This window comes from Coniophora puteana (genome assembly GCF_000271625.1).
Source record: "Coniophora puteana RWD-64-598 SS2 unplaced genomic scaffold CONPUscaffold_11, whole genome shotgun sequence".
Taxonomy (NCBI): Eukaryota; Fungi; Basidiomycota; class Agaricomycetes; order Boletales; family Coniophoraceae; genus Coniophora; species Coniophora puteana.
Window position 1 is genome coordinate 1852105 of NW_006913063.1, and position 13708 is coordinate 1865812.

At 52.7% G+C, this 13708-nt stretch overlaps 5 protein-coding genes across 5 annotated transcripts; 3 read left to right on the top strand and 2 right to left on the bottom strand.

The window, feature by feature from the left end:
- Positions 1 to 1755: 1755 nt before the first annotated feature.
- Positions 1756 to 3591, top strand: CONPUDRAFT_62229 (uncharacterized protein; the record flags this gene model as incomplete). Its single annotated transcript, XM_007773633.1, has 4 exons — positions 1756 to 1872; positions 1927 to 2567; positions 2654 to 2749; positions 2793 to 3591. Coding segments are annotated over 4 exons (1653 nt in total), but the record flags the coding sequence as incomplete, so codon positions are not given.
- A 1072-nt stretch (positions 3592 to 4663) lies between these two features.
- Positions 4664 to 6417, top strand: CONPUDRAFT_75782 (uncharacterized protein; the record flags this gene model as incomplete). Its single annotated transcript, XM_007773730.1, has 11 exons — positions 4664 to 4742; positions 4801 to 4833; positions 4892 to 4911; positions 5091 to 5147; positions 5199 to 5212; positions 5269 to 5297; positions 5482 to 5715; positions 5764 to 5792; positions 5881 to 5941; positions 6055 to 6101; positions 6157 to 6417. The coding sequence occupies 11 exons, from the start codon at positions 4664 to 4666 to the stop codon at positions 6415 to 6417; spliced, it is 864 nt and encodes a 287-aa protein (XP_007771920.1).
- A 1171-nt stretch (positions 6418 to 7588) lies between these two features.
- On the bottom strand, positions 7589 to 9768 carry CONPUDRAFT_75783 (uncharacterized protein; the record flags this gene model as incomplete). Its single annotated transcript, XM_007773731.1, has 5 exons — positions 7589 to 8019; positions 8069 to 8137; positions 8189 to 8378; positions 8429 to 8637; positions 8691 to 9768. 5 exons carry the CDS (start codon positions 9766 to 9768, stop codon positions 7589 to 7591), a joined length of 1977 nt encoding a protein of 658 aa, XP_007771921.1.
- A 1132-nt stretch (positions 9769 to 10900) lies between these two features.
- Positions 10901 to 11701, top strand: CONPUDRAFT_75784 (uncharacterized protein; the record flags this gene model as incomplete). Its single annotated transcript, XM_007773732.1, has 4 exons — positions 10901 to 10953; positions 11002 to 11046; positions 11109 to 11120; positions 11176 to 11701. The coding sequence occupies 4 exons, from the start codon at positions 10901 to 10903 to the stop codon at positions 11699 to 11701; spliced, it is 636 nt and encodes a 211-aa protein (XP_007771922.1).
- Positions 11702 to 12372: 671 nt separating this feature from the next.
- CONPUDRAFT_157215 (uncharacterized protein) lies at positions 12373 to 13007 on the bottom strand (the record flags this gene model as incomplete). Its single annotated transcript, XM_007774120.1, has 2 exons — positions 12373 to 12637; positions 12688 to 13007. 2 exons carry the CDS (start codon positions 13005 to 13007, stop codon positions 12373 to 12375), a joined length of 585 nt encoding a protein of 194 aa, XP_007772310.1.
- Positions 13008 to 13708: the final 701 nt, after the last annotated feature.

Sequence of the window (13708 nt, forward strand, 5' to 3'; positions counted from 1 at the left end):
GATGGACGGGTTGAAAGGCTCGGATCCCGACGCAAAGTTGCGCCCGACCTCGATATCGTACTGGAGGAACACGGGCCAGCGACCCTCTGTATAGAGGTCGGGGTGCTCGCGGATCTTGCAACCGTGTTCAGCCCAGATGGCCGCCCAACGAGACGCATCGCCTGGATCCTGCTCCGGGAAGTGGGCGCGGATGATGCTGACAAGACACGGGAAGGCGTGCATCCAATCACCGACGGAAAGCGCCGACTCGCCGTCGAGGTCCCAAGAGGCAGGGAGGAGGGTCAGAACCCCGGAATCCGCGATAGTAGCTGTGCGGTCGGTGGACTGGCCGTTTTTGAGCCCACGGAGAGCGGCATTGGTAAGGGTAGTGAGGGGGATGTGCGTGACCCATCCCGCCTTGACCGCCTGAACGACCCGGGGAGGATCCGGGAGCGTAAGGCCGCTCAGCTGGGAGTCAGTCGTTGGCAGACGACGCGCACCAGCCGCAGGAGGTGCGGGGGCTAGAACGGGAGTGGGAACGGGAGCCACGGGGGCAGGAGCACCCGGCATGGCAGTGCGGTACACACCGGGAAGCGGCAGACCTGGGAGGGGAGGGATCAGCACCAGGCGGGAGCGAGCGTGCAGGGGGGGGAAATGGAAACGAGGAGGGCCTGGAGGCCCGCCGAAGGAAGGAGAGGAAAGAGGTACTCACGGGCAGCGGGCGGGGGAAAGGGAGCCTGAGCAAAACCCGGGAGGTTGTCCCTACCCGTGACGTGATCGGCCAAGCGCTGGCGACCGTCGTCTGAGAGAGACTCCCAGAACGCGATCAGACCAGGCGAGAGGCCAGCCACGAGCGCGGGAGCCACTGGAGCCCGGGGCACCGAGGCCAGGGCCGGAAGGACCGCTGGCGCGAGTGCAGGGGAGCCCTCCCGCAGAATGCGAGTACCCGAGATGGAGGAGGCCGGAGCCGCAGAGGACTCCGGAGCGTGTTCAAACCGGACGCGGGGACGAGGCAGCGCGAAGGGGGCAGAGACGGAGGGCGGCGCGAAGGACAGGGCGTCCTCGGCCAAGTGAGAAGCCTCGGGCGCTGGAGCCCGATCGGGAGCCCGATCCTTGCCTTTGGAACGCTTCGGAGGAGGAGCCACCACCGAATCGGACTCGGATGGCATGCGCCTGCGGATGGAATTCGCCCCCAAGTGATCCAACCCCCCAAAACTTGGGGGAGGGGTCGGAGCACGGGCAGGAAAATCGTCGACCTCGTCCTCAGGCTCAATGAGGTCAGGAAGGTCCTCAGAGAGCAGGGTAGCCGGAAGAGCGTTGTCCACCGCCGCCATGATGGTGTCGTCATCGAGAAAATCAGCAGAGTCCAAGGCGGGGCTGGACTCCCCAGGCAAGACAAGCTCGTCGGCGGGCGAGGCAGAGGGAGCCGCCGCCGGCGAGGACCGACGGGTGGAACGAGGGCCCACCGAGCCCGACGCGCGAGACGGCGCAGCGGAGGAGAGAGCACGAGGAGGCATTGGTAGGAAAAAGCAGAGAGAATTCGAGCGAGCGGTGAGCTTGCAGAGAGCGAGAGATGGTGGCGGTTGAAGTCTAAGAGCAATCGCCACCTTGCTCTCTGCGCGCTCTGGCCAGAAAAGGCGCGCCGCTCGTCACGTGTGTTGACTTTCTTGGCTCACTCATTTCGTCCTCAGGAGCAGTAACTATCTTGATTATCACCGCCTAAGGCACGAACGGGAGCCCTCGTTAACCTCATTGCATTAGATTCTACTATCAGGGGCTCAGGCCCAGGCTTGGAACATCCTGATCAATGTGTCTAAGTCGGGGAATTTCGAGGAGCGTCATTCTGTGCTCGACAGGCAACTCAAAGCAGGTGTTCTGCAGTTATGCTCGACAGTAAGTAATTTCATAAAACATTTTACCTTATATAATATTACCTGATAAACTTAGACTTTGTACCATCGCGTGCTACTGTTCAGCCGCTTAGCGTCTCAGTTGCTAGCTCAGCTGTGTCGCCAGTCTTTCCTCTCAGAAAGGCTGTCACCTCGCGATACAGGTGCTATCATTCACTCGCTCTGCTCCTTTGCACTGCAAGACAGCGATGGTTACTCCGACCAGCTCATCGATCCAGCAAAACAATGGCAATGGAGTTTCAGCGAACTAAGCGCGGAGGACCCCTGGTGTAACAATGATGAACTTCGATGTTTAATGGCTAGGCGACTCTTTGGTGAAGCGCAGCTCTACGCTCTTGACTATGTCCGTATTTTACTCTCTACGGACAGAACGTCTTCGTCAAAGCGACTGCTCCAAGTCATCAAGCAGACTCCGACAATCATTGATTTGCTTCTGGATTGCATGATTCTCGAGCCTCCCTATGGATTCCCCGATAGTGTAACAAGCTCGTTAGCTTGCGAGGCTCTATGTGCTTTGTTCAAGTGGTCACCCGACGCAGTTCCTGGAGTGCCGCCAGTAACAACTACAGCCTGTGGTGCCGGTGAAGCAAGAGCGCTGGGCCAGTCACTACAGTTTCTCACTTCGCAGGATAATTGGGTGGACAGGCTTGTGGAGGCGTGGGCTGTCGCCGAAAAATGGTGTAATGATTCTGAGGGATTCGAACGGTAAGATAAGAGGTGGGATTCTTGAGCCCAGGGAGCGTTGATTAACGGCGCACTTATAGCAGTTTCGCGGCTGCGGAGACACTCTACAGGGATGAGGAGTCGACATTCAAAAGGAGACAACTGAGAGGATATACAGGAGAGTTGGCAAGTGCATTGTTTCCCGTTATCAAGACCCATGGTCTGATGGAATTGTTCAAGTTGTGACACAGGCTGCTCTCGTATATCTATTCTTCGCCTCATCACCACTCTAACACATTTCGCGGACGCTACTGGAGTCAAAAATGTCGACCTCTACCCCCTGCTCACAGTTGCATACCAAGCGAGCTTCAAGATCGATGACGAGAAAGAGCGCCACCGCACGCAAGACATCTGCAACTGGCCATCATGGGCGTTGCTGACGATGGACCGCTACGGCTACATTGATCCCTTCCACGTGGCTCCGGAGCGCGTTCTCGGCCCTACGGCTTTCGCACGTCTATTGGTTATACTAGCTCATCGAAATGCGCTAAACAACACCCAGTTTCTCCACAAAGCACCCGAGAGCCTGTCGCCTGTGACCTCACTCACTCAAATACAGCAAATGACGCATCCAGACGTTATCCGGCGCTTTCTTACGATATCCCTCTACCGCGCCAAGGATCATATAGAAGAAGCCATGTACATGGAGTCAAAGGAGGTCGGAAAATATTTGCCGCGCTCCAGCGTCATATTCAACGGCACTGCGGAGCTCGCGGCGGCTATCGTCGCCTTTGCCGACCTGACGGGCGACGCATACACCAGCATCACGTACAGGGCACGCTTAACACTTGTGACGGCTCTTGGAAGTCTCTCTCAGACAGCGATACAGATGGGACAGTATAAACGTGCGTACTCCTGGTCTATGACGGCTCTTGACATGAACCAGAAAAGCCCGCCTAAGGAGAAGATTAGTGATTTTCTCGTCAAGGGGTGCAAGAGGGTAGCTCGCGACGCTAAGAGGGCAATCGATTCGCGATAGGAAAAAGAGGTTTTCTGGAACTTGGGCTGCGCGTTGTCTTGGACCAGGGATCCTGTCGGGTATAGTGATGCCAGCCAATGGTTTCGGTCTCGCCAAAGATATCATATTATAGCTAATTTTGTTTATTTTAAATCCCTCAACTTGAGCATGGGCATTCTCCTCGATACCTTCATAGATAATTTAGGAGAAGGCTGGCTGTGAATAAATGCACATTTCCACCAGACTCAGTTGAAGCGTTATTCAGACCTCACCGCGCTGTGATATAATGACAATTTGTTGTTTGTTCGAGTAATCCCAGTGACCGGGGCTTCGGAGAGTCGATACTGGGAGGGACTATGTCCGAGGGATATCGGCTCATATCAGCACCGTAAAATCGGGGACAAGGGTAGATAGAACCCTCATTCTGTTATGCCCTCGTCCAAAACATTATCTCATATGCGATGTCCTCAAACATAGCTTGTCCCATTGTATGGCTCACAATTACTCGATATGGAGCTGCCACCTGATGCACTGGTCGCCGCCACACAGATCGGTGCGTTTCAGAAAGCTTCTGCGTGCACTGGATTGCTGCATGAGAACCATACAAGCGCCCACAGGCAGGTCATCTGCGTATACACTCACACCATGTGACACTATTTCGGGAGCCCGAGAGGGATATTCCGTGAGTTCAGGCACCGGACCGCATCCCATCTCCGTGCAACCAGTAATCAACGTTCTTTCATTGTACGACCTGAAGGTGGTAGGGGTTCTCGAGTCGGACGTCACACTGTTTATCTTTTCAAACCCAGTGCAAAGGTGCTCCCTCGAGTCGATAGGTGTCATAGGTCTTGTGCCCTACTCCTCGGTATTCTAACAATGCCAAGTCAGCCTAGGGGGGACGTTCTCCTGTGCGAGTGTATATGTTTATAATGTCTAACTATAACATGGGTCTTGATTGTTCCGGCCTTGCCGTAAACCTTTACACTCCACTGGCGCTCAATAGCCACCACATGCCTCATATATGGGGTATCGTAGATAGCAGTTCGATAGGATAGAAGCCCCTCTGCCAACCCATCTGGCCAATATCTGCACTATGCCCCAGTCTGAAGCTGAAGCGCGGTCAGAGGTAATTTCTAATATTACTTATATCCAAGACACCAGCTTCTGTGTGGGTGAGCGCATATTCAGTCACTAGCCTGGTCATATACTCAAGCAGACGGAAACATGCAGCCGCAATCGCAACAATTGTCGTATACGACTGCAGTGAGTCTGGGATAAAATCTAACCACATAGCAATACTGTTCTTGATGGATTTCGACAGTAATCAATCTGGACAGAGAGGTCAGTCTACAGCTTATATGACCCCCTTGTTTCTTATGCAAGCTTACGCTTTGAACAAAAGATTGACCTTATATGGGTAAGCTCCTATGATCGCAGCGATGACCGGGTCTGAAACTTTTGCAGAATCGAAAACTGACCGTTGTGTCCTGGCTTTACTTCATTGTATGATTGTTTTTCAGCATTATGAGCCATATTCACACCGTTTAGTGTCGCTACCTTTCTGTAGCCATGATTATGTATGTTTCCTTACATTGACCGCAAATCTATGATGTTGACTATCCGACCAGATTTGCCATCCTAAGTAAGGAAAAGTAACGGTACTCTGAACATTCCTAACTGATTTTTTGTATTGTCTAGTAACCACCACGTTTTCACTGTCTTCGATGGTAAGCCGCCTCTCTCGAATGATTCTTCCAATATTTAACATGTTCGCCATGGCATAGGGGTAAGGCTTTTTATACCATTACAATTGTTTAATTCATTCCCAGATCTTTTGTGCCTCCACGTTAGCTGTCAGTATCGAGCTGGTTGTAGTTGTGATACAGTGAGCTGATCGTTTTTGTGTATCAGGCACCGCCATTAGCCAAACCTACACATGGTCAAGCTTCGTTCTAACCGTTGCTACTAATCTCTATTCAACGCCTTGGGTTCTATTAGACTCCATTGAATCAACAGCTATTATGGTTCTCCGTATCCACGCAATGTTCCATAAATCAAAGGCCATCCTTGCCCTCCTTCTCGTGGCCTTCCTTGCCATGGACGTCTTCAACATCATCGGAATTATACCTAGCACGGAGCACCGAGGTAAGTGTGTCTACGTTTTGTGTGGGATCATCTAAAGTATCCCAATAGGGCATGCTGAAAACGTTCTGCTCATGTGGGTGTGCACCGAGCCTAATAGTTGGAACTACAAGATGTTCGTCAGCGTAACGAGAATCCCAGACATATCATTCGGCCTCCTGTTACTAGGATTGGCATTTTTCGGGTACTACCAACATGCTGCAGAACGGAAGAGATATCTGGGCATCTGGTCTGTTAACTCGTGGATGAAGCTGATTCTGACACAAAACGTGGTCTACTTTATTGTGTAAGCTATGATTTCTGACCTCTCAACGTGCTCTCACTGCTTGTATAGAGTTGTAGGGTGCAGCACCGTCACACTCACAGCCGGCTACTTCAGTGAAACTCAGGTCTGTGCTCATCAATACTGGCCTGATAGCTTGCTTATTCGTCATTCATGCACAGCTGACATTATTAGCATTCGGTCCCACCCTTGTTAGCTTGCAGAGCTATATTCTTGCACCACGTCTGCTACTCAGTTTCCGTGGATACCATTCTAGACCCACGCACTCTCGGGGTAGCTCCGCCGACAACGCATTCGGCATCAGTACCTACGCTTCAACTGACAAAGATTTTTCGCTTCCCTACTACCCAGCAAGTCTTAGCCACGATAGTAGAGCATCATCGCGCATTGGGATTAGAACTTGGGATGCGATGACAGGTTAGGTTCAGAAAAGTAGAAGGCGGAAGAAACAGAGAACGCTCTGAACGATGCATTGTAGGTTGATACGTATGCCCCACTTTCTCACTTGCTACGTCCGTTGTATGATACATAGCCTTAGCCCCATAATCACTATGCTTGAAGATTACTGTTCAAAGCACCCACGATATTACAACGCCAATCGGATCATGACTTTCTATAGCGCTGCTAAAAGCGAAGTTAAAGTTTAACCGTTAAGATTTGCACTGTCGATACCAGGAACTAGATTACAAGCCTTAACGTCGGTTGGCTTTATTATGAGCGCTCATCGCTCGAAGCATCGACTTCGATAATTAGTTTGGGTGGGATCCTTCAGCGAGTCCAAAAAGCGTCCCCAAAGTAGATCCTTGAAGTTTTTTAGGGGGCTGCTATCTCTGCGGGGATTTGTTGGGAATTTGATCGTTTCCTTTTTGGCTCTTTCCTAGATCGAAAGTGTTGAATGCATTTTAAATTCAGCGAAAATGGCTTGTAGTTTTACCTACCCTTCCCTCCCTTTCCTTCGCGCAGGTTGCCTGCGGCGAATGGTTGACTCGCGCGAAGCGGATGCATTACAAGTTCGTATTGAAGCGCCGATCCAAAGCTTTAGTCAGATCAAATTTTTGATCCGTTATCTCGTGAGCACCTGTCACTCCCGCATGACAGGTGTAATTGGACGTGATGTGGGTGATGCACGTCACGTCAAGTTGGCTATAGTCCAGCCGCGTTCCCCTTTCCCCCGATAATTCTTTTATTTCTGAGGGACTTAGAGCCATCCCTCCCTCATATTCCGTCCCCTATGTCATAGCGTCAGCCGGGCAGCCGTACTGCTCCCGGCAGGCTGTCAATAGATGTCAATCACCTCCTGTCAAAGTCCGAAGGCCCTGCTAGACCGTGCACATGGAATATAGCCCGATACGGATACAGTTTCCGGTGCCTGGCGCCTGTGCCCGCCGCCGCCGCCGCCTCCCTCGCATTCCCACGAAGATCTCAGCCCCTCCTCACTGTCTAATACACTCTCAAGATGCGCTTCAGGCGTCTTAGACAGTTCTTATGATCGGTAACAATGTACGTGAATGCAGGGGTGGGTTTATTACCAGCAACAGTAGCAAAAATACAGATATAACCTAGTTAGTGTTAGTATTGTAGGTGAAGGATATATTATGCGACGTCCACGTTCTCCTCGTCGGAATCATCGATGACGGCAGGGGTCTTTGGCGCACGAGAACGCGTTGTCGTCTTCTTGGTGGCAGTGGGCGGGCGCTCGGCGCGGGCGTAAGGGCCCCGCTTCTTACCTGCATCAGATCGCTGCTTCCGAACCTTCCCGCCCGTTCCCGAGGCGGTCCGTTCCGCGACCTTCTTCATGTGCTCGGCGGCCTGCGCGGCGGTGATGTTGATCCATCTGCATCGGTTAGCCCGGAGCTCGGTGCGCAGCTTCTTGGCGTCGTCGCCATTCTTGAGAACGCATGAGAGGTTGCCGAAGGGGATCTCATCCTCGGGCCTGCCGATGAGCTTAACGTGCCGATCCCTGACGATGAGCGTGTCGTAGTACTTCCACTCCATGGTGATGCCAGACATATGGGTGATGTTTCCTGGATCGCGTCAGTAGTTAGAATAAGCAAAGGTAATTGAAAGACGTACGTAGACCAATGAGGATGAGGTCATTGCACTGCCCACGGACGATGTTGAAGTCGTCGCGCTCGGCGGTGTCTGTGCGAGACGTTGAGCTAAAGATAAGAATAAATGAGCATTGGTACGTACTCTGCTCGTTCGCGGCCCCCCATAACTCGAACAACTTGCTGACGTCGCCTGCTGGCCGGCCGAGAGATTCATGGAAGAATCGAAGCGTGTTGTCGCTGCCGTAAAGAGTCGTAGGGAATGTGTCATTGACATGGCCGCGCGTGACCATGAAGATGACGTGCGCACCTGTACGAAGAGCGAGGTTATCGGCCTCAGGATAGTTAGTACAACAGCAGGGAGAAGAAGACGACGATGACTTACGACATCCCTCATATGGAACGTTGTCGAGCTCACGTCCTGAGCCGCCAGCTTGTTGGCGCCACGCATGCCGACGAGCTTCAGAGAACGATGGTCCCCGAGGTTGGTCTTCAGCTCCTCCTTTTGTTCGTCTGTCAGGTTCTGAAGGTTGGGATCGTGGGCGGCGAGGGTTCTGAGATCGTCGAGTAGAGCCTTCTCGCCGATCGCACGGTCTGATAGAGTAGACGTTAGTATAGTTCAGCACGATGAAACATTGATAACACACCTCCGTTGGCCTGCGTGGACATGTAATGCGTGATGGCGTTCGGCAGCGTCACCTTCCGCGTCTTCTTGTAGTGGGTGTTGGCAATGAGGAGCTTCTTGATCTTGTCGGGCTTCTCGTTGAGATCCGAAGCCGCCTTCCGAACTTCAGTCTCCTGCATGGTGATGAGCTCTTGGATGCGCGCGAGGACGAGCTCGTGGTGGAGGGCCTTCTCCCCCTTCTGCGCCTTGCGGGTTTCTTTTTGAGCAGCGGTGAGAGGAATGCTGGGGCGAGAGGGCTGGATATCCGTGCGATCCGGGTTCCTACCCGGCCACTCCCTCGAGCGCTCGACAGCGTCTTCATCCTCAGCGACGAGGGTAAAGGGACGGGTGTCGAGGAGGCTGCGGACCTTTGCTGCACCGGTAGGGGCGCGGTCTTCATCGTCCTCGTCCGAATCGCCCGCATCTTCCTCTTCCTCGTCACTGGATGGATCTTTGCTGGCATCGCCGCCGGAGGATAGTGACGTGTCCCCCATCCTGGCATCGCCTGCCGACGTTGGCATGCCCGCGGTGCCACCAAGAGTAGCAGACGTGCTCAAGGTGTCTGTTTGACCATACGACACGTCGAGTGAGACACTGTCGAACGTGTCAAGCGCGCTGTCTAGGGTGCTTGACACGTTGTATGGGGACAGAGGGCCCGGGGGGGTGTAATGGAGGCGAGGCGGCGGAGAAAGGGGCAGGTCCATGGAAGGCGTTGAGAGATGGACGTTACCATCAGCATGGGATGGGGTCAGGTGGGAGAGGGGGCTTGGGTTGACGGAGTGCGAATGGTAGTAGAAACTGGCGAAGCTGGCGAAGCTGGCGAAGCTGGCGAAGCCATCGTCAGGGTTCGAGAAGGACTTGAGGGATGATGTATCGGGCGACATGGATCCGTAGACGCCAGGATACGATGGGGTGTTGCCGGTGGGTGGGAGAGGCGGGAGGGGTAGGTAAACATCCTGAAACGAGGTGTAGGTGCCCTCGCGGCCACCAGAGGCTGTCCCTGCTGCCTCAGAGCTGGTGTAGTCGGGAGAAGGGAAGTTTTCATGACCGTAGGGCTGCATCTTGCGGGTGTCGATAAGCCTTCGGGCTGATCCTTGAGAGAAAAAAACGGAAATGGACGAGTGCGTCCGTTTTCAACGCTTTTATAGTCGGGGTGTTATTTGTCACTCACTGGCATCTAACAAGTACAAATTATCATGTTGAATCGAGAGCGCGTTATAGCACGTGCCTACTAGATCACGTGCTATGGATGAGTAGGTGTTCTTCGCCAATTGAATTGAAAGCTCACCACATAGTTTGGCGCCCAAAAATAAGCGCTGCTGTTGGCACGCCTCAGCGCCTATGTGGTCAGTTGTTGGCAAACCCTACAGAGGATTTAGCCCCGTTGCCTCATTGCTAACACGTTAACAAGTAAAATACACGCTTACCACCACTCATACATGATCGTACGAAGCATGGGATTGAGCATAGCAAGGCGCGACAAGACCATGCCAGAGTTGCCGGGATAGCAAGGAGGTGCCTTCAACCGCTCGTGATAGTCTTCTCAGACGCCAATCAGAGGATACTCGCGCTGTAGGATATCGCACATGGTCACTGTGCTAAGGTCGCATACACTGCCAAAGGTGCAAAGGCAGTCCCGTCACGTTTGGAGGGACCGGCAGGTTAGGGGATAGGTAGGAACGAGATTACCGTAGGCCGGGTGCGATGTCCTAGTAATGTAGGTGCGCCCGATGCTGCGTTGTCGTATAGCAGAGGAAATATACTGTAGAAACAAAGTGTGTGAGAAGTGAGCGGTGCAATACAACACGTACAGTTGTCCCGGGCCATCTACACGGGGCGCGGAAGACCAGTCTCCAGTAGTCGATGTACCGAGGAAGGCGTCTTGCAGTCTAAGCATAAGAACAACATCAAGTGTGCAGTTGCTGGAGTCGTTGATCAACGTACCTCGTAATTTGTATCCGTTCCCCACTGCATTTTTACTTCCGCTGTCACAGGTAAGGGGGACGCTGACAGGCGTCTAGACCAGAGTGACAGCCGACACGGCTGTACGCGACCGACCGGTTTAACCCGGTCCACAGTCATCGGCATAACCCGAACACTTCCGGTGTCTTGACCCCTACTGATCGATTGATCACTTATCGCAATCGACATCGTCGCTCCGTTATCGTCCACCTCCTGGCCTCACCGGCACCCATGACGACTGCACAGCGCGAGGCTACGCTGCGGTGGCTCGAAAAGAAGCCAGAGTGGGTTGTTTCCATCCAACTTATATGCTCAACTGACGCAAAATCAAGGGCGCGAGAAAGACAATTGACTTTGGGTAGGCTTCGCGCGGCAAGGTGCGTGTGTCCGCGCGCCTGGGGTTTACCTCACTAATCAAGCCGCAATTCAATGCATTCAGGCAACGTGAGAGGTAAGCTCACCTAACGATCGGTTTTTAATTGATATAAACTTATTCATATTGCAAGGAAAAGCGCAGCTAAGCAACAACGCGGCACGGACCCGGGGTTAACGTTGCACTCCTCCTTGTCCCCCAGCCTGTCGATCCCACCTAACGCTCAACCCAACTCTCATCTCTCACCCCAGCATGTCGCCAACCTCGCGACTCGCACCTCTCATAGCTCATCTGTCGCAGCCATTCGTGCAGAGATCCAGGATTGGACACTGGAGTGGGGGAGCGAGAAGGATTGGGCCGTGGAGTTCCATCGTGAGCTGCGCCGTGCAGAGGCACATCCTCCCGATGGTGTCGACTCGTGGGTCAATTTTCTCGACGACCACGTTCGTCATGGGAGGGATATCCTTGTTGCGCTCAAGAACGTCAACATGAAGGAAGTTTTCGAAGACCCTCTTGTGGTCCAGGATATTTTCACTCAGGTCCTGGAGCTCACCCACCACGTTCTTTCTGAAGTTGTATTCATTTCTGTAAAACTTGACGAGTACGCGCCTGCCCTCCCCTCCTCTCGTATCTCTGGTGCCCGACACTTTACCATGTAGATTACCTAGTCTGTACCTCATGCGACATGGAAACCTGACTTATGTCATGCAATGACTATCTGTACTGCGTTCAAAACTCGCTCGCTGATACTGCGCTGCTCTAGCAATTGTACTAAATACCTAATGCAATGTACACACCCAGTACGGAAAATACAATAAACAGCTAGGGGGTAATATAGCGTACTCATAGCGTAGCCAATCTAAGTACCAACTGCTGACATTTTATTATATCCGCTGCTTAGCGTACCCACGCTATAGTACGCTATAGTACGCTATGCAGAACGTTCACGTATAATTGTCGTTCAACACAGAGCATTGAACCCTGAGTAGTAGGAGTCGTCTTATAGTCAGAATATGTGCTACTGTGAGTTCAAGGTCTTTGAGTAGCCATGAAATCCCAAGTCGAAGGGTATATTGATAATGTGCACCAAATGCCGTTGAATGCTATCGAGTTCGCAAGTTCACGCGCGTCACATTTGTGTACAAGTTATGAACGTCTAGCCAATACTATGAGTCCACCCAATCGCACGGCTCTCAGGCACGCTCAAACGTTGCCTCCTTATCTTGTGCTTATCGAAACAAAAGGCCCACTGATTCTGACGTGACATAAGATGAATAAACGGTTGCATAAGAACAGCTAAACAGTACAAAATTATATGTACTTGTGCTAACTATCTACGCCTGCGTGGACCTCCGTGGGCTTCTTCGACACTGAGTGCTGATATCAGTGGTGTAATGTCATCCTGGGGCTGGATGACAGGCGATGATGAAGGGGCCGGAGGTGCTTGCGGCCAGTATGGGCCGTTTTCAAATGGTACGGGATCGAGGCAACCGTCCTTGTAATCTCGCGTATACACAGCCAGCGCCTCCTCAAACGTGGGGTACCCACGTTGAACAGCGGAGCCAACGTGGTGCACCCGCGGGCCGACTTCGTTCCTTAACTATGTATGAGTGTCCTGATAGGTAATAGACAACAAGACACTTACCAATCGTAAAATATGCCGACTTCCTGCCCGCGGGAGACGACGTAGAACTTCTTGACGTGGTAAGCAGGTTTCTTGAATGAGCTCGGGTGAGGAATGGCTGGTCGAGGAATGGTAGGAACAGATTGGGAAGGGGAGAGTGCGGCTGGCGACGGGGGTGAAGGCAGAGGGGCGTGTGCAAGTGGAGGGGAGCGTTGAGGTGGCGGCACACCTGCAGGCAAAGGGGATCGTGCAGGCTGTGGAGTGGCAGGAGGCGGCGTTGGCGAGTGCAGGATGGGATGGTGAGATCGGCGGCGTGGCGATGGGGTAGGGCTATGTATCATAAGTGGACTTTCGGGCCAATGCGAGCGAGATGATCGAGCACGAGGGGTACTGGGGGGCGATAATACTGATGCCGGGGTGCTGCATACCGAGGGTCTGCTTGTGCGCGAGGCAGGTGAAGCAGGGACCGATTGTGAGTGATAGACTGTAGTTGTGCGATATGTGGTTCGGCTGGTTTGGGTATAAGTCGGCGACGTCGTTGTGGTGACTTCCGTGGTACGAGTACGGACGACCACAGGAACACTGTAGTCCTCTTCGCCTGTCGGGGAAGGAGTCCGAGCTACTACCAGCGTCAGTGGCCAAGGTTCAGAGGTCCAAATAAGTCAATGTACCAGTGGATGATTCAGAGCTAATATGGTGCAGTTCACCTAGCCACCGCTACCTTTGTGCAAATTAGCCCCTATCCTACTGTAGCCTTCAATACCAGACATTTTTTAATTTTGTCTTGTAGAAATGCTTGTTTCTATCGTACAAAGAGTTCCACAAGACAGAATTTTGATTGAGTAAGAATTGGCGGAGATATTTTTTTAAAGGTTGATCGATTTGGCGCGGCCCCGTAAAAGGGAGGCCCCTATTCCAAAATTGGAAACACTTACCCACGCTCAGTCAAAGCGTTGAGCAACACGCTCTGGCACACGTCGATGGGACTTGTATCGTGTTGAGCTGAAGTTGCGAACCTCGATATGTGACTCCTTGGCATACA